The 22,777-nt window shown below is 42.6% G+C and overlaps 2 protein-coding genes across 3 annotated transcripts; both read left to right on the top strand.

Annotated features, from left to right (window-relative positions):
- The first annotated feature begins 4 nt into the window (after positions 1 to 4).
- On the top strand, positions 5 to 14,063 carry LOC122758447 (drebrin-like protein). 2 transcript variants are annotated; one of them, XM_044012643.1, is made up of 17 exons: positions 5 to 65; positions 635 to 703; positions 4,233 to 4,343; positions 5,821 to 5,876; positions 6,797 to 6,909; positions 7,136 to 7,210; positions 9,754 to 9,894; positions 9,996 to 10,073; positions 10,208 to 10,359; positions 10,962 to 11,016; positions 11,449 to 11,514; positions 11,643 to 11,757; positions 11,849 to 12,064; positions 13,027 to 13,071; positions 13,266 to 13,363; positions 13,471 to 13,546; positions 13,656 to 14,063. In XM_044012643.1, exons 2-17 carry the CDS (start codon positions 675 to 677, stop codon positions 13,790 to 13,792), a joined length of 1,563 nt encoding a protein of 520 aa, XP_043868578.1. In that variant the 5' UTR covers positions 5 to 65; positions 635 to 674; the 3' UTR covers positions 13,793 to 14,063. The 2 variants fall into 2 exon arrangements, with proteins under 2 accessions (XP_043868578.1, XP_043868577.1); XM_044012642.1 differs by having other exon boundaries at positions 13,024 to 13,071.
- A 390-nt stretch (positions 14,064 to 14,453) lies between these two features.
- Positions 14,454 to 19,623, top strand: LOC122757993 (alpha-2A adrenergic receptor-like). The gene is made up of 2 exons (XM_044011767.1): positions 14,454 to 15,161; positions 16,538 to 19,623. Exon 2 carries the CDS (start codon positions 16,689 to 16,691, stop codon positions 18,246 to 18,248), a length of 1,560 nt encoding a protein of 519 aa, XP_043867702.1. The 5' UTR covers positions 14,454 to 15,161; positions 16,538 to 16,688; the 3' UTR covers positions 18,249 to 19,623.
- The last annotated feature ends 3,154 nt before the right edge of the window (positions 19,624 to 22,777 follow it).

Raw genomic sequence — 22,777 nt, 5'->3', positions numbered from 1 at the left:
ATCCGCTCAGCAGCGCCCCCGCAGGACACTTCACTGAAGTACTGATCCCTGATCAGGAACAACAGGTAGACGCCGTTTGTTTGCTGAGGAAACACAGATTTGTTATTAAAGGCGCAGTTTTTTCTGTCTGTGGCAGCAAATCATTCACAAACTCTGCTCAACTTTAAAGAGACAGTTCGGATTTGTGTTAAAGGTTTGCTTATATGCTGCACGTACTGTGCCAGAAGTAGCTTAAAGCCCAGATGCTAACATACAGATTTAACCACTTAACTTCATAAAATCTACGCCAGTTTAAGTCTATTATGTCTTAAGAACATAGTTCACGTCTCTGTCTCACGGTTACTTCTCACTGAAGTAAATCTAAATGAAGGATTTTAAATGCAGAAGTGACAAAATAACTCCTGTGTGTGTGTGTGTGTGTGTGTGTGTGATGTTAAAATCACTGATTTTCTGTGAGTGGTTTACAAACTTCACTTTCCTGTTAAACAGTGAGATAAAGTGGTTTAAACACATTTTCATTTTAGGCTTAAACCTACCTAGATTTTATAGGGTGAGCTTTTTGTTAAGTGGCTGAAATACGTCGTGTTGCTGCTGGCAGCCATGATGTTGTCTTTTTTATTCCCTTTTCTCTCAGACAACTTCAGCGTGAAGAGATTCTCTAAGAACATCTGCAAATGAACATTCCAGGATTTGTTTTCAGGAGGTATTTACTGCTGTTTGACTCTGAAAACACACATTTATTGACTTTTTATTGCTATTGGTTACATGATATGCTAAGGAAATATTCAAACAATTGCTCCTAGTGGGACAAATAAAGTTGTTTGAATTTAAATACACATGCATTGTAATCACTCTCTCACACACACACACACACACACTAATGCCCCCACTTGCAATTAAATAGCAGCCTCCCTGTGGAGATTAACCTGGTGGTAATTAGCGCCTACAGCTTGGTGAACCCTCCCTCTGTGTCTTTGTTTGTTTTCTCCTCTGTCTCAAGGTTGCTCTGAACTCTCTTTGTTCAGCTCTGCCTCCCACAAGTTACACTCTTACAATAACAGCAGCACTGTGGCCATGGAAATGTTCTTGTAGCAACTTTTTGAAAAGTGAAAACTGTTATCTGAAGACTCTGAAGCTGGAGTTGAATCACATCCATCGTGTCCTCTTTTAGAGACTTCACTGTGTTTCATATCTTCAGCTCAGATTTCACCGGCGAACATTGATCCAGCCACAAAAAGCATTTTATCAAACCACTGCAACATCTGGATATTTGAAGCACATGTGTCTGCGTCTGTGAAAATAAAGACAATTAATCAGTGTTGTGATGTCTGTTTGTACAATGAAGACACCACACAGTTTGATCTCATTTCACAGTTCACTATCTATATACCAGTGTTTTTTTAAGAATTAAAACCAGTTTGTGTGATTTTTCAGCTTCTTAAATCTGAATAATCCTAATTATTATTAGTTTTTTTCTTGTAAAAAATTTCTTGTATTTCTTATTCTATGCTTCTATACTTTATTTTTGATACTGCTTTACATCTGTAAATGGTACGTTCCATTTATAGTCAGACTTCTAGAGTTTAGAGCTGGTTAAAGGTCCAGTGTGTAAGAGTTAGTGACATCTAATGGTGACAGCGAGTATTGCACGTGTCACGCTGCGTTCCACTTATAGTCAGAACATGGAATTTCTAAAGGTGAGGAATGGAGTCAGACCCAGACGTTAGCCTAGCTGTTAGCCACGATGCAGCGATTCAGAAACGCGGTGAAAACGTTGAGCACAAAGAATTTCACGTCTGGGTGTGTGCGAGTGTGTGTACGTGAGTGTACGTGTGTGTGTGTGTGCGAGTGTGTGCGTGTGAAGTACGCAGGGTGTGAGTGCATGCAGTGTGTGTGTGTGCGAAATGTGTGTGTGAGTGTATGTGTGTGTGTGCAAGTGTGTGTGTGCGTGTGCATGTATGTGCATGTGTGTTGTACGGTGTGTCTGTGGTGTGGTCATGTGTGTGTGTGTGTGTGGAGTGCATGTGTGTGTGTGTGTGTGCGGTGTGTGTGTGTGTGTGTGTGGAGTGTGTGCAGTGTGTAGGTGCATGTATGTGTGTGTGTGTAGTGTATGCAGTGTGTCTGTGTGTGTGCGAGTGTGCATGCATGCAGTGTGTGTGTGTGAGTGTGTGCATGTGTGTGTGTGCGAGTGTACGTGTGTGTCTGTGTGTGTGCTTGTGTGTGTCCTTCCAGCTGTCAGAGGGAAACGTGTTCATCCTTCATTAAACACACACTCTCGGCCTCCTCAGGAAACAAAAGAGGGATTTCCTCCCCATACACACTCAAATCTCTTAAACACACACACACTCGTGAATGAATAAATTTATGAATGAATGAACATATACACACGCAATCACATGTGTTTTCTCTTGAACTGCTAACTGGAGCAGGAGTTCAACGACACTGACCTACAGTTACAGTAGGAGGCTGTTTTTGGGGGTTACGACTGAGCAGAGGTATGCAGCCCCCAACACACACACACACACACACACACACACACACACACATATGTCCTGCTTTAGGGAAGAGGATCTTCTGTGTCTGGACTTGAGCCAAAGTCAAACTCTGAGGCCCCACTGTATCAACCTCCTGCTGATGTACACAGCTGCTGCTGCTGCTGCTCTGTGTGTGTGTGTGTGTGTGTGTGTGTGTGTGTGTGTGTGTGTGTGTGTGTGTCTGGATTTGTGAGACGGTGAGAGACGTTACAGTTACAGTTACAGTTGGGTTTGTGTGTCCTGCAACGCACAAACCAGCTGTGAGCGCCGGGGCCGATGTCGGTCTCAGGTTCGTCACATCTGGTCCGGCTCGAGATGTCGGCGTGAAACTGGAGCGTGGAGCTGGTGCTCACACTCACACACACACACACACACTGGACAAAAACTAGTTTAATCCCGGGTTTAAACTGGTTTGAGACCAGTGTGAATGACAACTCATGTCCTCATGGAGACCAGAACCAGATTTGAACTGTAGTTGGTGATAAGACTTATTTTAGTCTGTTGAAATGAATGGAAGTCAATGCTGAGACCTGTGTGTGTGTGTGTGCGCGTGTGTGCGCGTGCAAGTGTGTGTGCGTGTGTGTGCGTGTGTGTGTTGACAGCTTTTGAGCTCATTACAGCAAAGAAACCAAGAGGAAATGAGACAATGAGACTCTGTAACTAAACTGTTAAGACAGTTTGTTGTGAGTTTGTTGTTATTTGTCGGGCGCCATTATCTACATCACACACACAATCTCTTAGTGAGGACACATCATAGGCATAATGTATTCCCTTTTACCCTTAACCGTAACCCTTAACTTAACCAAGTCTTATATGTGAAAAAAGCCATTTAAAGTTGTGGTAATCAGACAAAATGCCCCCCACCCCACACACACACACACACACAGAGGTTTGAGCAGCTATTTTCTCAAGACTCTGTATTGACTTTCATTAAACCACAGAAATGAGGTTCTGCCTCATTAGGACCAGGTTTTGGTCTCCTTGACTGGTCCTGTTTATGACAGAGAAAAAGTCTTAAAGTGGCAACACACACACACACACACACACACACACACACACACACACACAGTGGAGGTGTGAAGGACAATGTAACGTCAGAGCAGATAAGCAGAGAGGGAGGGGGGCGGGGTATGTTATTGCCCCAGGGGGTAATTTGCTCTTGAGCTTCAGTCCATCAATCACCCTTTCATTTACTAACAGGATCATCTGTCAGCCCCTCACACACTGAGTGTGTGTGTGCATTCACATTAATGTCAACAATAGTGTAACACTGTGAAACAGGAGTGACACGAGAGGAGACTGAAGTTTATAAACCGCTCACTCTCCCACACCAAAGTCAGTAACTTTTAATTAAAGGAATATTTCATCCATTTAGGAAAGACACATATTTCTTGTTATTTAACTTTTTAATATAGTTCAGTTTTTTAAGGCGTGCAGATGTTTTTTTAGACTGTGATGAGCTGAGATTATTCCACAGGTGACTTGTTGTGTAAGAATGTTGTTTGTCAGGTTTGTGTTTTCTCCCCTGACCTGTTTCACAGTGAACGAAGGAGGTGACACCGACGCTCACTCTCTGCTCTCACACTTTTATTCTCACACCTGAGATTATTGTGTGTGTGTTTTTTATTTTGGTTTAGTTTGTTTTTGTCGCCACTTCTTCTCAAGGAGGTTGTGTGTGTGTGTGTGTGTGTGTGTTAGGACCGTGGCCGAGGACACGTGGACTAAAATGTCTGTGAACCTGAATAAGAATGGCACGGCGCTCATGGCGGCGTATAAAGAGGTGGTGGACGGCAAGTCAGACACAAACTGGTGAGTTTTAAAAAGAGACTTCACTTCCTTATTATTATCTGAGTGACACCTGTCCACACCCCTGTCCTCAAACGTCTCCTCTGTCCTCACATGTCTCCTCTGTGCTCACACGGTGTCCTCTGTCCTCACATGTGTATTCTGTCCTCACATGTGTCCTCTGTCTTCATGTGTCCTCTGTCCTCACATGTGTCCTCTGTCCTCATGTGTCTTCTGCCCTCACATGTCTCGTCTGTCCTCACATTTGTCCTGTGTCCTCACATGTGTCCTCTTCCCACAGATATCTCGTCTGTCCTCACAAGTGTCCTCTGCCCTCACATGTCTTGTCTCCTCACACGCCTCCTCTGTCCTCACATGTCTCTGTGCTCACCACGGTGTCCTCCGTCCTCACCTGTCCTCACATGTGTATTCTGTCCTCACATGTCTCCTCTGTCCTCTGTCTTCATATGTGTCCCGTGTCCTCACATGTGTCCTCTGTCCTCACATGTGACCTCTGCCCTCAAATGTCTCGTCCTGTCCTCCGTGTCCTCTGCCCTCACATGTCGTCTGTCCTCACATGTGTCCTCTGTCCTCACATGTGTCTCTGTGTGTCCTCTGTCTCACATGTCCTCGTCCTCACATGTGTCCTCACATGTGTCCTCTGTCCTCACATGTGTGTCTGTCCTCATGTGTCTCTGTCCTCACATGTGTCCTCTGTCTTCACATGTCTCCTCTGTCCTCACATGTGTCCTCTCACATGTGTCCTCCACATGTGTCCTCCTGTCTTCTGCCCTCACATGTCTTGTCTGTCCTCACATGTGTCCTGTGTCCTCACATGTGTCCTCTGTCCTCACATGTCTCCTCTGTCCTCACATGTGTCCTCTGTCTTCACATGTGTCCTGTGTCCTCACATGTGTCCTCTGTCCTCACGTGTCTTCTGCCCTCAGTCTTGTCTCTCACATGTGTCCTCTGTCCTCTGTCCTCACATGTCTTCTGTCCTCACATGTGTCCTCTGCCCCTCACATGTCTCTCTGTCCTCCTGTGTCCTCTGTCCTCTGTGTCTTCTGTCTCCCACATGTGTCCTCTGCCCTCACGCGTCTCACATGTCCCTCACATGTGTCCTGCTGTGTCCTCTCGTGCCCTCACATGTCGTCTGTCCTCACATGTGTATTCTGTCCTCACATGTGTATTCTGTCCTCACATGTCTCGTCCTCACATGTGTCCCCTCACGTCCTCTGTCTCACATGTCCTCTGCCCTCAAATGTCACATGTGTCCTCCCAGTGTCTGCCCTCACATGTCTCCTGTCCTCATGTGTCCTCTGTCATTGTCCCTCACATGTCTGTGTCCTCACATGTGTCTCCTCTGTCCTCGTCTGTCACTGTCTCCACTGTCTCTCTGTGTCCTCTACGTGTCCTCTGTCCTCACATGTGTCCTCTGTCCTCACATGTGTCTGTCCTCACATGTGTCCTCTGCCCTCACATGTGTCCTCTGTCCTCACAGGGCTCTGTTCACGTATGAAGGGAACAGTAACGACATCAGACTGGCAGAAACAGGAGGTGAGCACTTCTCTGCACATTTTACTCCCTGAGGTGAAGAACCAGAACCAAAACCAGAACCAGAACCAGAACCAGAACCAGACTGAAACATGATGGAGGATCAGTCTCAGTGAAAACACAGCAGAATCACTTAACTAAAGGCTTATGTCATAAAATCTGCGTCAGTTTAAGTTTAACGTGATCATGTGTTTATCTCACTGAGACACACTTTTGTAAACCACTCACTCTCACACACACACACACACACAAACACACACTCACTCACTCACTCTCCCACACACACACACACACACTCACTCATTCACTCTCCCACACACACGCACACACACACACACCACACACACACACACACACACACACACACACACTCACTCACTCACTCTCCCACATAAATACACAATAAACTGCTAAAATTTAAGCTGATTCTGTGAGAGAATGTGAATCAGACAAAACTGCAGCGTCATGGTGACTTTAAGTTTGTTCTTCATTTGACCACGTGAGCAAAAGACGAGTGACACCAGAACCAAAGGTTGAAGAGAATTAAAGTTGCTTTTCCTCTTCCATCAGTGATAGAACCTGGTACCTGTCACGTGTCTGAGTTTAATCTCAATGAGCCTTTGCCCAATATTAAATAAAGGATATTTATATAACTTTGTTCAAGTAGATATAGTGGCACAATCTAAGGTTATTTTTATCTTAAAACAATGACACAAACATGATAAACCTTTACAAAGTGGAACGTGTTGGCCTGTGAGGGTATGTTGAGTTCTTCTCTTCACATGACTTTAATCTTTTTATTATTTAGAGTTGTGTTTGAGTTGATGATGCAAACTTTATTTTCAGCTAAAGAAAAAGCTTCATTTATGTCACAACAACAAGGAGGATCATGGGAAAGTGTGTGTGTGTGTGTGTGTGTGTAGAAGGAGGTTTAGAGGAGATGGTGGAGGAGCTGAACAGTGGGAAGGTCATGTACGCTTTCTGTCGTGTCCAGGATCCAAACTCTGGTCTGCCCAAATATGTCCTCATTAACTGGGTAAGACACACACACGCACACACACGCACACACACGCACACATACTAAGACAAGCTTTCTGATTAAGATTAAATGATTTAAGCCTATATCAAAGTTATTGAGTTCAGTTTGAATTAACTTATGTCTCTGTTCTTTAATGTTTTTCTGCATCAGACAGACATGAACGTGTCTGACACACGTCATTGAACTGTGTGTGCGTGTGTGTGCGTGTGTGTGTGTGTAACAGACAGGTGAAGGAGTGAAAGACTCTCGTAAAGGAATCTGTGCTAACCACGTAGGCTCCATGGCCAGTTTCTTAAAGGTGAGTTTCTGTACATTTATCACATACTGTACTTTAATATGTGAGAACCAGACACAAGGGGAATCTTTTATTTTAACCACGTCACTAAAGACTTAATGTGATAAAATCTACGTCAGGTTAAGTATCTGAGTCACATGTTCACGTCTTTATCTCAGTGTGAGACGGACTGTAACAACAGGAAACTGAAGTTTGTAAACCACTCACTCACACACACACACACACACACACACACACACACACCACACACACACACACACACACACACCTCACACACTCACACACTCACTCAGTCTCCCACACACACACACACACACAAACGCACTCTCTCCCACACACACACACACACACTCAGTGTCCCACACACAATTCAATTCAATTTTATTTGTATAGCACCAAATCATAACATACATGATCTCAGGTCTGTACATAGACAACATCAAGGAGAGCAGAGAAACACAACAGTTCACACAATGAGCAAACACTAGGCATCAGTGGAGAGAAAAAACTCCCTCTTAACAGAAGAAGAAATCTCTGACAGAACCAGACTCAGAGATGTGCGGTCATCTGCCTCGACCGGTTGGGGTGAAAGGAAAAATGGGGGACAGTGGAGAGGTGGGGGACAGAAAGGGGGGAGAGAAAGGACAAGAGGGAGATGAGGGAGAGACAGAAGAGAGAGAGAGACCAGCAGCAGATACACAACAACTGTATCAAGTTACAAGTTTATACAGTTACTGATATCGACTTTTAAATTACAAAATAATAATAATGGTGACGATGAGCGTAGCCTCGAAAACTGGATCTTGATCCTGCAACCTGCATGATGAGAATACAGAGAGAGAGAGAGGGAAGGTCTTATGGTCCAGGTTTCCCTGAACCAGCTCTAACTATAAGCTTTATCAAAAAGGAAAGTTTGAAGTTTAACTTTAAATACAGAGAGAGGCTCCGCCTCCCGAACTATCATTTGGAGCTGGTTCCACAGGAGAGGAGCCTGGTAGCTAAAGGCTCTGCCTCCCATTCTACTCTTACAGACTCTGGGAACCACAAGTAAACCTGTATTTTGTGACCTAAGTGGTCTATTAGGGTGATAGGGTAAGACTAGGTCTTTCAGGTATGAAGGGGCGTGACCATTAAGTGCTTTGTACGTGAGGAGGAGGATTTTAAATTGAATTCTAAACTGTGGGTGGAGCCAGTGTAGAGAAGCTAACACTGGAGTTATATGGTCTCTCTTTCTAGTTCCTGTCAGAACTCGTGCTGCAGCATTTTGAATGAACTGAAGGATTCTAACAGACTTGTTAGAACATCCTGCTAATAAGGAGTTACAGTAATCTAATCTAGATTAACAAAAGCATGAACTAGTTTTTCAGCATCCTGTAAAGACAGAATGTTTCTAATTTTCATAATGTTCCGCAGGTGGAAGAATGCTGTTCTGGAAATGAGTTTTATGTGTGAATCAAATGACATTTCCTGGTCAAAAGTAACTCCAAGGTTCCTCACAGTGGAACTGGAAACCAGGGTGATGTCATCTAAAGTGACAATGTGATCAGAAAGTTTTTCTCTGAGGTGTTTAGGGCCGAGTATAAAAGTTTAAAAGTAGAAAGTTACAGGTCATCCAGGACTTAATGTCTCTGAGACATTCCTGGAGTTGAACAACCTGATTTATTTCATCTGACCTCATTGATAAATATAGCTGTGTGTCATCTGCATAACAATGAAAGTGTATGTTGTGTAATAATAATGTTAATAATGTTCCCTAGAGGAAGCATATATAAGGTAAAAAGTATAGGCCCAAGCACTGAGCCTTGTGGAACTCCACAATTAATTTGTGTTTGTAGTGAGGCTTTATCATTAACGTGAACAAACTGGAATCTATCAGATAAGTATGATTTAAACCAGCAGAGGGCAGCACCTGTGATACCAAGAGTCTGCTCCAATCTCTGCAGTAGAATATCATGATCAATGGTGTCAAATGCAGCACTAAGATCTAACAGGACAAGTAAAGAAACTAAGACCACACACACCAGTGTCCCACACACACACACACATGTACATACACACACACATCACACACACACACATGTACATACACACACACATGCACACACGCATACACACACACACACACACACACACACCGCCAGCACACACACACACACATGCACACACACACACACACACACACGCACACTGCTGCCTCCATCACTATGTTCACATGTCTTATTTTGACTCTGACATTTAAAGTCCTTTGTTCAGATTGACCTCAGTGACACAAAGTGACCACAGGAGGCAGCAGAGGACCAGCAGCTCCTGTGTGTGTGATGTGGGCTTTGGTGTGGGAGAGTGAGTGAGTGAGTGTGTGGGAGAGTGAGTGCTTTACACGTCAGTTTCCTTTCACAAAAACTGTTTCCATGTTTACACAGAGAACACTGATTCTTTGCTGATTCTGTAATAATACAATCATGGTAGCTCCGTGTTCTCTGTGTGTGTGTGTGACATCTGTAAATATGTAAATATGTACATGTGTATATGTGTGTGTGTGATCGCAGGGAGCCCATGTGACCATCAACGCCCGCACAGAGGACGACGTGGAGCCAGAGACAATCCTGTCCAAAGTGGCCAAAGCGTCTGGAGCCAACTTTAATTTCCACAAACAGACAGAGTACAGAGACGCACCAAGAGGACCTGTGGTGAGACCACACACACATACACACACACACGCGTTTACACACACACACGTGCACACACACACACACACACACATTATAATGGACCTGTGCTGCTTCTCCAGGGCTCAGTGTATCGTAAGGTCAACGCCGTGGAGGAAATCCAGCAAACTAAAAAGGACGATTTCTGGGTCCAGACCCAGGTTTGTCTTTAGTTTTTAACTTCACTTTCATTTATTTGCTCATTTTATAAAAGAAAAACAAATGGTGCAGCTGAGGTCAGAGGTCAAACGTCTTGTCTCGTGTTGTCTCACTGACTGAGACATGTCGTCCTCAGAGGGACGAGGAGCTGCGTCATCAGGAGGAGAACAGACGAGCGCAGGTGGAGAGACAGAGGGTGGAGAGGGAGAGGGAGGAGGTGGAGGAGAGGCAGACGAGGGAGAGGGAGAAGCTGACCAAGGAGAGAGCGGAGAGGATCCAGCAGGAGAGGTGAGACCATCAGGACCAGGACCAGGACACAAGAGACAAAACCACTCAACTGATCTTCAGCTGCAGGACTCAGGGTTTATGAGTGTGTGAATCATAATAAATCTGAGTCAGACCGACACTCAGATCATGTGATCGGGAATGGAGCGACGACTAGTACTACAACTACTACTACTACTACTACTAGTACTAGTACCATTTACCAAGTACAGAGATGGTAGGAAGACTAACGCCATGCTAAATGCTTTTTAATGCTTACATCAATAATAGATTCCCATCATGATAAAAACATATACTGTTTATAAATTACAAGGAAAACAACAAAAAACAGGAATATTAATGTGGAAAAAGACATAAACACATGAGGAAAAATAAATACAAGAAAGTGAAATATAAGTATTACAATATTATGTTAAAAGTTTGGTTTCATCTGTAAAGTAATCACGTCAATCAATATCAAACTGATTAGATCATTAATAGATTAAGTCATTTAATTTACATTTGAATTCTATTTCCCAATAAAGTTTCTATCTAATCTAATGTAACTTCAATCAATACATGATCAATAATTCTGCTTCACTGTAAAGATTTGTTTCTGTTTTCAGGATTTATCAGAATCAAAGGGAAGAGGAAGAGAGAGAGAGAGAGCAACAGAGACAGGTGAGAACACACACACACACACGGACACACACACACACACACACACTCACACACACACACACACACACCGCGACACACACACACACACACACACACACACATGTTCGACATTCATGACATGAGGGGACATTGCATTGACTTACATTCATTTCCTGGAGACTTACCCTAACCATAACCACAATTACTACTGGCCTAATCCTAATCCTAACCCTAACCCTAATCTCAATCTCATCCTAACCTTAAAACATATCTTCACCTTAAAATGTAGTAATTTACATTATGGGGACTTGCTTTTTGTCCCCACAAGGAAGACAAGTCCCCATAATGTGACTATGTAAACAGGTTTAGGTCCCCACAACATTAGTAATACCTGGACACACGTACACACACATGCACACACACACACACACACATAAACTGTGTGTGTTTCAGAATCAGCAGCAGAAAGAAATGAAGAGGACGAGCATCAGATCTGCTCCATCTGTGCAGAAAGCTGACGTGAGTAAAAACACACGTGGTATTTACTCCAGCAACGTCCTCCTCAAACATCTGTCTGTCTGTTTGCATGTCTGCCTGTCTGTCTGCCTGCCTGCCTGCCTGTCTGCCTGCCTGTCTGTCCTCCACAGGAAGCTAAATCCCTGATTTCTCAGAGATCTTTTAATCCCAGAGACATTTTCAAACAGAGGGAGCAGAGTTTCCACGTCTCCGGCGACGTCTCGTCTCCCACGTCACACAAACCAGGTGAACAACACAAACATGTGACTTCAAACAAACGCCGACGAACGTGGACGTGGTGATTGGACATCAGTGACGTCTGTCCTGTGTCCTTCAGGGAAACTGCAGAGTGTGTTCACGTCTCAGAAATCCTTTGAGAGAGAAACAGAAACACCGACGCAGCCCCGCTTTCCTCCCTCTGCGTCCTTCATGGCCGCTCCTGTCCGTCCACTGTCCCCCGTCCGTCACATCTCACCTGTCATGTCTTATTCCCCGGCTGCAGTGGTGTCTTCTGAACCACTAGAGGTCCCCAGTTCACCTGTTCAGGGTGCAGGTCAGACGCACCTCACACACCGTCACCACACAATCACCAACATCTCTCACATTTCTCAACCAAACAACATGTAAGATGGCGCCGCACACACCTGTGTCCTCAGTGAGACACCTGTGTGTCCTCTGTGAGACACCTGTGTGTCCTCAGTGAGACACTTGTGGGATGATCAGTTATCTAGTCATCAGTCCATCACAGGACAAACAGAGGAACAACCATCTCACATATATATGTATATACACATATGTATATACATATATATATACATATATACACATATATGTGTATATATACATATATGTGTATATATGTATATATACGTATATACATATATATGTATATATACATATACACATATATATGTATATACATATATACACATATATGTACATATACACATATATATGTATATACATATATACACATATATGTGTATATATACATATATGTGTATATATGTATATATACGTATATACATATATATGTATATATACATATACACATATATATGTATATACATATATACACATATATGTGTATATATACATATATGTGTATATATGTATATATACGTATATACATATATACACATATATGTACATATACACATATATATGTATATACATATATACACATATATGTGTATATATACATATATGTGTATATATGTATATATACGTATATACATATATATGTATATATACATATACACATATATATGTATATACATATATACACATATATGTATATATACACATATATGTGTATATACATATACACATATATATGTGTATATGTATATATACATATGTATGTGTATATATGTATATATACATATGTATGTGTGTATATATATACACATACATATAATATGATACACTAATTCACTATTGTGGTTAGAAATGTTGACACATCAGGTTTAAAAACGTGTGTGTGTGTCTCTGACCTCTGTGTCCTCACAGCAGTGGAGGACGAGTGGTCCGATGAGTTTGATGATGAACCCACTCCAGGTAAGAAAAACCTGCAAAAACACGCAAATACTAATATATGAAAGTGGACTGCAGTTCTAAATTCCAAATAAAGTCTTTTTATCCACATGTGACCGGTGTTTTTGGAAACCTACACTGTTTGTTTTCTTTCATCTGCGAAAAATACGTATATAAGTCAAATTCTGAGAAATCTAGAGTAAATGTTTCATCTGCAGAGGAGGACCTGTATGAAGCTGCTGCACAAACACCAGGAACTCCATCAACGGCAACAGTGGAGGACCTGTATGAGAACGTCGAGCACCACTTTGGCACGGTGAGTCCACTCTGACCTCTGACCTCTGACCTGCTGAGACAGTGTCATGGTGTCTTTAATACAAACACCGTGAAATATTTGTTTCTTTGTCTTAAATGAATAAAAAGGCTGAAGATCGCAGTGGAGGAGACGACGCTAACGGTCAGAACATCTGCGCCAGAGCTCTGTACGACTACCAGGCTGGTGTGTAACCGCACACACGCACACGCGCATGCACGCACGCACACGCACGCACACACACACACATGCACATGCACACACGTGTAATGCGTTGTTTTTGCCTCTCTCACAGTGGACGACACTGAGATAACCTTTGACCCCGAGGACATCATATCTGGAATAGAGATGGTGGACGAGGGTTGGTGGAGAGGTTACGGACCTGACGGACACTACGGCCTGTTCCCCGCTAATTACGTAGAACTTCTCTAGCCCCGCCCCCTCCCTCCCTTCCTGATAATCACAACAAACATATTTTTATATATTAAAACACAAAAAAACTGGTGACTGGAAAAAGGACAAATACAAATAAATGCGTCTCATAAATGAACGTCTGTGAGAATCACTACTGTCACTCGAGAGAAAAAACTTTTAATTAATAATATTTTTGATAAGCGAGATTAATATGCACTGTGGTGTTTAGGAAAGACTTCTAACTACAGTGTGTTCTTCTGTTTTCTGAATAAAAACAAACCAAACTCAAGCGTGGGTTCAGACTTACTCCACTCTGATCTCCGTTTACAAACTATCTTACAAGTTTTCTGCATAAGATAACAAAACAACAATAATAATAGATAAAAGAAAGTCATTTTTATTTATATTTTTGAATTCTGGGAGGTAACAGTAGGAGACAAGAGTGATTGTTGTACTAACTCATCCACACCACTAGATGGTGGAGTATTACCAGTAGATTGAATAGTGGATGCAGATGCTGGTTTACAGGTGTGGAATCAGACTAAACCTGGTCCACACGACCACACAACAGCCTTCACCTGAAAATGTAATAATATTCTATGGGGACTTCATTTTTGTCCCTGTTATGTGAGTGTGTCCTCATGTTTAGGTCCCCACAACATACCTGCTATACACACACACACACACACACACACACACTCACTCTTGTTTTTATATGTTACTGAGGACACATCATACCTCAACCTCAGCCATCACAACAAAGTAAACTTAACCCACATCTTACCCTAAAACCAGGTCTTAAAGGTACCGAAAAATCCCTGTTTTTTCTGAAGACAGGTTCTGAAGACAAGATGAAGAAAATGTCTGCACACACAAGCTCTTTAGGACGTTTTCTGATCTTGTCTCATGAGACCAAAACCTGGTCTTAATGAGGCAGAACCTCATACCTGATGAACTGCTTAAGTGCTTGTTGAAGAACAGCTGTACCACCCTCTCTCTCTCTCTCTCTCTCTCTCTGTGTGTGTGTGTGTGGACAGTGTTCCTGTGTGTCGCCTCACAGCAGAGCGTCTCTCAGCGTCTCTCAGCGTCTCTCAGCGTCTCTCAGTGTCTTCAGTAACCAGGGATGAGACTGAGCATCTTAAACACACACACAAATCTTCTCATCTGCTTCTTGTTATTTATTTATTTTTCTCTGACGTTTTAGTCGTCGCTCTCTCCTTTTTCCCCCCTGAAGCTGCATTTTTCTTCTTCTTCTTCTTCTTCTTCTTCTTCTCCTCGGTGTCTGTGGACATTTATGTGGACGTTTCTGTCTTTATATCCCCGGACATTTTGGATAAAATGAACTTTGATTGTTTGTGGTGAGGACGATGAAGCTCTTCATACTCCGGTAACTTTACAATCTTCTGTTTTTATGATTCTGTTCACGTTTTGACTGAATCTTTTATTCAGTTATTAATGGATTTCTTGGAAACACACGAGAGTTTCTGTGTAGATCACTGGTGATTTAATGAGATTTCATTATATTTTCAGCAAAAATGAAAGTAGTTTTTTGGAAAAAAACACAAAGCTGCGTTAGTTTCAGCTTCACTGCTGTGACTCTGCAAAAATAACACAATAACACAAATAAACGGACATTAAGTCACGTTTAATGACAAATACTTGTCTCTAAAATGTTTTAAATCTCTGTTACATTGTGCAACGCTTGTTACATAACAAATATCTGCATTTACTGTATGAATATGTATTTATTCATATCTCATAAATGCACAGAATGCTAATTTTATATATTTTTTAATTCCTCTGATGCTGCAAAAAGGGATATAAACAGTTTTAAAATAATAAACATCGTTCCTCGTCGCCGTCTGTCGTGAGTTATGGTCACTTATAGTTTGTGACGTTGTCCAGATGTGAAGCTTCAGTGGTTTAATGAGATTTTAAAGGTCCAGTGTGTAACATTTAGGAGGCGGAAATTGAATGAACTGCCCACAAGTATGTTTGTATAAGTGTATAATCACTTTACAATAAAAACATCACTGATTTAGAGTAAGCCTTTTATCGACGGTAAGATCTGATGCGTTAAAAGTAAAGAGTCCAATTAATCATTCTGCGTTCCCTTTACCTCAGAACTCGGAAGTCGGAGCTGGAAGTTCACAGCATTCCACAGCTGAGTCGGGAAAGTCGTTCCACGTGCACACAAACATCCTAACACACGTCCTGAACGCAGATTTCTGAGGTGGAAATGGACGTGTTCCATTCCTCATCAAATCCTACTACAAATGGAACGCTCCATGTGTCCAAATCTGTTTGTGCAATCGGCACTCTCACCATTAGATGTCACTCATTCTTACACACTGGACCTACAACCTGCTCAAAATGAGCTCTTAGTTAAACCAATCAACTGGTATAAATGAAAATAATTAGCGTATTTTGGAAAAAGAAAAGCACAAACCCGCCCTAATTCCTCCTAAATGCTTCCCTGCACCGTTTATTTCTTCTTTATTGCAGCAGAGTGTTTCATAAACTGTTGTGTCACTCTGTGTTCAATGAATCAGCATAAATGTGTCGTAGCAGCTGAAAACAACAGATGAACGATGACTGTAATGTGACTGATATTATTGTTATCGTATGGGCGTAGTTTCTTCATGGTTTTAAAAATGTGAATCCCAGGAAGTGGGATGGAAGACGAAGTTAGCCACCAGGGGGCGACTCTAATATATCAACATATTAATATTCATTGTTGTATATTGTGTCTCTGTGTTGTAGATCTCCCTCTCGGTGTGAACATCGCATGGCTTCACCTTAACCTGTCAATGGTCCTCAGTCCGGAGACGTCGCGCGTCTCCATGGTTTATGTTCGACGCTTTGCTCCGTTGTGTCTCCGCCTCCACAATTGATCAACTTCACCGTCGCCGTCATGGCCGCTGCTCCAGATGCTCCCTGTCTGTCAGAGCTCAGCGGACTCCAGACCAGGAACATCAGCTTCATCTCCGGCACCCGACCCTGCAACCGCAGCACCGTCAGGACGCCGCCCTACACCCCGCAGGCCACCGCAGCCTTCGCGGTCGCCATCACCGTCATGATGATCGTGACGATCGTTGGCAACATCCTGGTCATCATTGCTGTCCTGACATCTCGTTCCCTGAAGGGGGCTCAGAACCTGTTCTTGGTGTCTCTGGCTGCAGCGGACATTTTAGTCGCCACGCTCATTATTCCCTTTTCTCTGGCAAACGAGTTGCAGGGCTACTGGGCGTTCAGCTCCATTTGGTGTGAGATCTACCTGGCGCTGGACGTTCTCTTCTGCACCTCCTCCATTGTCCACCTGTGTGCGATAGCACTGGACCGCTACCTGTCAATATCGAGGCCCGTGTCGTACGGCGCCAAACGTACTCCCGCACGCATCAAGGCGGGCATTATCGTGGTCTGGCTGATCTCTGCTGTCATCTCTTTCCCGCCTCTTCTTTCCCTGGATAAGAGTGAAGGAGGTGAAGAAGTTTGTGAACTAAACAACGAGCGCTGGTATATCCTCTACTCCACCATCGGGTCGTTCTTTGTCCCCTGCGTGATAATGATCCTGGTGTATATGAGGATTTACCAGATCGCTAAGCAGCACACGCGGTGCTCACCGGGGCTGAAGCAGAAATCAACAGGAGGAGGGAGAACGAGAGTGACTAGAGAACCCGTGACAAAGTTATCGCAACAGAACGGGGACGGAGGAGGAACGACTGCCAGCCAGCGAGAGAGGTCCATCCACAAATTGTCTTGCTTGGATTCTGCCACGCTTCAGAAACCCAACGAGAGCACCGCGAGTGACGCCGCTCTGCAGTGTCCTCGCTCGAGTTCAGGAGCGGCTCCAAACTCGTCCTCTTCAATCCTTGAGTGTGACAACCAAGTCTTCTCAGCCGTTCCACGCAAGACCGCTCAGAGACATCCTGACGGGCGGAGGGAGGTGCTCCCAGACAACACCTCCAGCTCCGGTTCTGAGCTGGACATGGGTGAGGAAGGTGTTCTCGGAGAGGACGACGACAAAGAGAGAGGAAAAACTGATGAGCAAACCTTAAGATTAAGCCAAAGCAAAGGATTCAAAGTGCAGGTGTTAAACCTGGCCACCAGGTACAAAGGCACAATGATAACATCATCCGGCACTAAACTGGTTTCTGCAGGAAATCCTGCGATCCAGGTGACTTTGGTTTCCCGTCGTAAGGCCTTGGTCAACAGGGAGAAGAGGTTCACGTTTGTCTTGGCCGTAGTGATGGGAGTGTTTGTGATCTGCTGGTTCCCCTTCTTCTTCACTTACTCCCTCCAGGCAGTGTGTCCCGAGACTTGCAGCATACCTAACCCTCTGTTCAAGTTCTTCTTCTGGATTGGCTACTGCAACTCCTGCCTCAACCCGGTCATCTACACCATCTTCAACAAGGATTTCAGGAGAGCCTTCAAGAGGATTCTGTGCAGAGATAGCAAGGGTACGTTCTTCTGAAGAGGAGTTTGTCATCAGAAACCACTTCTTCATGTTTTTGACCAGGACTGACCTCGCTCACAAAATCGATGTAAACACTCAAAAAAAGGAGGAGACTGCATCCATTTTGTCCGTCGGCTGAGTCACAGCCGCTCCCACAAAGATGGAGACTTTGGAAAACCACAGCAAAGTGGCCAAATCAATTATCTTTAATGTTATTTCCGAATACAGTGTAATTGTATGTTCAGTGACTCTGAAGAGCATAATTTGATCACATTAGGAAAACAGAAGTCAAGAGGACAACAGGGTCTGCATTCAGCCTCACGAAGACGGCGTATGTGCTTCTGTGCATTTGTGTCTCGAGGAGCCTGAGGGTTTTACTGGAAGAGAACAAATATGTCTAAATGTCATTTATCACAGATAATGTGGCCAAAAACACTCACACACACATGTCTCTGACACTCACACACTCTCTTATTTATTCCTGCTAAAGCTCTGAGCTGTTTTCTTCATGTTTTCAGCTGGAATCTCAGATCCACACACGGGGATGTAACAATATGACAAAGTCCTGATGTGATCACGTTTAGTAACAGAAGTGATTTAGGCCACAGCAGATCATCCATCCCTTGTGTCCTCGTATGTCTCCAGTGATCGTCATCGTTGATTTTGCAGCACTTTTTTATGCCGGATGCTCTTCCTGACACGGACCTGGGACCAGGACTAGGAGAACCCTGGATTTCCTGATATCAGATCCAGTGATTCCATTCCTTCACGTTTACGAACCTTCTGAATCCGGACGTAGATCTTGGTCTTCATGTTCTGCTGAGGTTTCTAAACACTTCCTTTTTGCTTGACTCCAGTTCTTTCTTTCACGCTCATTTCTTCAGGACGTCAGTCTAATATTCGGAGACGTGCAGGTCGTCACAGTCCTTTCTCATTTCCTGACACAGAAAAAAGCCGGAAATGTTCCGACATATCAGATTTAAAAGCTGCTGGTGCGTCCACATCCACAATTTCACAAATATTTGTCTCTTTCTTTTATTCTATATTCATGTTCTTTCCCATGTTGAGGCAGTGACAGGAGACCCAGAGGATGATGGGTAAGCGTGGGATAAAGCAGTGTGTTCCAGTTGAGGTCAGGAATATTCAGAATACTATACGTTTTCCAAAGATTTCCAACTCAGGAAAGTTCGGAGCAACCTCACAAACCTCGACACAGGACAAGGATTGTACGCGTTCGTTCACAGGAAATCAGCCACAGTTCCCACTTCTGATGTAACTGGAATGCACCAGCAGATTTTAAAAGACAGATTTTGTGAAATTGATCATATTGTTACATCCCTCGTCCTCGCACACTCACACACACACACACACACACACGTGATGTTGAGCATGAATGGACTTTTATGTGTTTTACAGTTGACAATAAAAAAATCAGTTTGAATTGAAAACAAAGAAAGAAAAGGAAATGATTTTGTGATTCAGTGAGAGACGTGTTGCTGTGCTTCTGTGTTGATTTGAAGGGTTAAACACAGACTTTTGTAAATGTGACAGTGACTGTGTTTGCTTGTTGTTTCAGAGGCAGTGGGTGGATCCACTGTGAGCACTCACACAATCATGAAATCATTTACCGTCACTGTTCTATGTCACAGGGGAATTATCTTTGCTTTGGTGACATTTGACCTGAATAAATATGTGAAAGAAAAAAAAAAATATTCCACTGTTCTTTTTCCAAAAGACTGAGCCAGAAAACCATTATCACATTAAATGAATAAACGATCAAATGAAAGGTGATAATTAAGTGAGGAGTGGGATGTGTTGTTTATCACGGTTAATATCTCACAGAAGACACATTTAACCTTCTGTCTCAATGTAATGAGAAGCTGTTCTTTGTTTAGTCATTTCAGGATTGAATGATTGATTGAAAGAGCAGTTTCTGGAGAAGTTTGATCGTGTAATTCCCAAAGACCGGCGTGACTCAGACGACCTCACGCCGGTCGAAGAGTGAAAGTCCTCTGTTATTTCCTGTGATTTTATGGTGATGGATTTACAGCCCCGGGACATTATGGTATTGGCTTTTTAATGTCTTTCTTATGACGCCACATTAAGCCTCTGCCATGTGACTCTGTACATTCAGCAACGGTTCATAAATCACTTCAGCAGCAGCAGCTTCAGTGACATCACAGACACCAGCTGCTGACAGGCCGACAACACACCCGCGCACACACCCGCACACGCTGATGAAAAGCTGATGAAAAGCTGTCAAATGCAGCTTGTGTGTAAAATCACTTTAGCACATTTGTTGCCAGACAGACACAGAGGAGCAGATTCACTGCCTCATGTTTCCTGCGAGTGTTTCTTTCATTTTTAAATGTCCGAACAAACATGTGTTTAACAATCCATTATCGCACCTATGTACCAATGGTTTTGGTCTTTTCTTGAGATTTATCGACAGTAATCTGTGAATGATATGAAGATAATAACATTGCAGTTGACCTTTGACCACCCAAATTTAAATCAGTCAGTACAAGTGAACGTTTGTGTTAGTTATGATAAGGATTGTGTCAAAGCTTTCTTAAAATAATCCAGTGTTTAGTTGTATTTAGTTACTAAGGTCACAGAGATCATGACTTTTGACCATGACAATGAAGTCACTTGTGAGTCCAAGTGAACGTTTGTGCTACAGTTCAAATGATTGTTTTCATGGCGTTTCTGAGTTATTGTAACGATTGTGTGGAAAATAAACAGATTTCTGAGGTCGCAGTGACTTTAGGCTGCCAAAAAAATATTCCTAAAATAATCCATTCATTAGACGTACAAAGGTCACAGAGACCATGACGATCAATTCACTTCATACCTCAGTCCAAGTGAACGTTTGTAACAAATTTGAAAGGATCCCCTTCAGACTTTCTTAACATAAAAGGAAATATCCACATAAGGTCACAGCGACCATATATGATGTTTGACTGTGAATAATCAATTCACTTCATACCTCAGTCCAAGTGAACATGTGTTCAACTGATTCTGTTATTGTTAAACCAAGAATTTATGATGATTAGTCAAAGAAAATGTACTGTATATCTATATCTAGTATATCTATCTATATATATACTGTATATACATATGTACTGTTTATATATATATATAGATATATATCTATCTATATCTATATATATATATATATATACATACATAAATAGATATGATATTCGACCCTGACAATCAAGTGAGTTCATACTTCAGTCCAAGTGAACGTTTATACTAAATGACAAAAGGATTCCATCTCTGTGTTAGTAAGATATTCTGACCATGAACAGTGGGCTGATCAGCTGATCCTCGAGTCCAGGTGAACGTTTGTGTCAAAAGAGATGAAGTGAATATACACGATGTTCATGATCGTGAGAATAATTCCTCCTGCACAGAGAAACAAAAAACACAGTCATATTATTGGACTGTTAGTGTATATTAGTGTCAAAGTCAGCTTTATTGTCAATTCTTCACATGTACCAGACATAAAAAGAATCGAGAGGATGTTTCTCATTCGCCCGCAGAGAAAACAGTTAAAGTGCACAGACACAACAGACATTTCCTAATACTAACACTAAAATACAAAAAATTACTAAAATTGAATCCTAAAATATACAACACAAATAACAATACAAATAGTGCAACAAAAGGCAGATGTAATGGTAGTCGGTGTGTTTTGTACAGTAAAAGTAAATAAAAAATGTATAAACAGTATAAACAGTGTAATATATAGTATGTATGTGCGACACATTAAGCACATCTGTAGTTAAAGAGACGTTCAATAATAATGAGTCTCGGGACGCTGGTGCATGTACGTCGTGTGTGTTAGTGACTTTACACACAAGTGAACTCACGGTCACTGGGGAAGAAAAGTGCTGTGAATAATTCAAACAGATTACACAGCCTTTATTTAAATGTAACAGAAACACGTGTGTTAAATGAACCATTAAAATTCAATTGAATTTCATATGTTAATGAGTGATGAGATTGATATTATTGTGTTGTGAGTTCTCTGCACCTGCAGCAACAAAACTGCACTGGAAACGCACACAGAACTAAACTCCCATAACACTGTGTGTGTGTGTGTAAACTCCCTGAACAGCGCCACCGTGAGGAGACATGGAGCAGTGACGGCAGCAGAGACTGTTAACTTTAGAGTGTCCTCATTTATTGTTTATTAAAATATTAGATTAAATATTTATGTCTCTGTGCTCTGTTTGTGTCCCCTGATCATGTGAAAGGACAGATAGAGAGACAAACAGACAGACAGACAGACAGACAGAGAGAGAGAGAGCAAGTGAGAGACAGACAGAGAGAGAGACAGACAGACAGAGAGACAGAGACCATAGACAAACAGACAGAGAGACAGACAGAGAGCGAGTGAGAGACAGACAGAGAGAGAGAGAGAGAGAGACAAACAGACAGACAGACAGAGAGAGTGAGTGAGAGACAGACAGAGAGACAGAAAGAGAGAGACAGACAGACAGAGAGAGTAATCCAATAGTATGGACGTTATCCTGTTA

The sequence above is a fragment of the Solea senegalensis genome, linkage group LG21 (genome assembly GCF_019176455.1).
Source record: "Solea senegalensis isolate Sse05_10M linkage group LG21, IFAPA_SoseM_1, whole genome shotgun sequence".
In the NCBI taxonomy this organism is placed as follows: Eukaryota; Metazoa; Chordata; class Actinopteri; order Pleuronectiformes; family Soleidae; genus Solea; species Solea senegalensis.
Note: the sequence above shows the minus strand (reverse complement) of the source record. Positions and strands in the feature narration are given on the sequence as shown.

Bases quoted from the DNA above. Each gene is read 5' to 3' on its own strand.
- LOC122758447 (XM_044012642.1), top strand. From the start codon at position 675: ATGAACATTCCAGGATTTGTTTTCAGGAG. The intron at 11,017-11,448 runs GTGAGAACACAC...TGTGTGTTTCAG, and splicing joins AGAGAGAGCAACAGAGACAG to AATCAGCAGCAGAAAGAAAT. The intron at 13,072-13,265 runs GTAAGAAAAACC...TTTCATCTGCAG, and splicing joins TGATGATGAACCCACTCCAG to AGGAGGACCTGTATGAAGCT.
- LOC122757993 (XM_044011767.1), top strand. From the start codon at position 16,689: ATGGCCGCTGCTCCAGATGCTCCCTGTCTGTCAGAGCTCAGCGGACTC.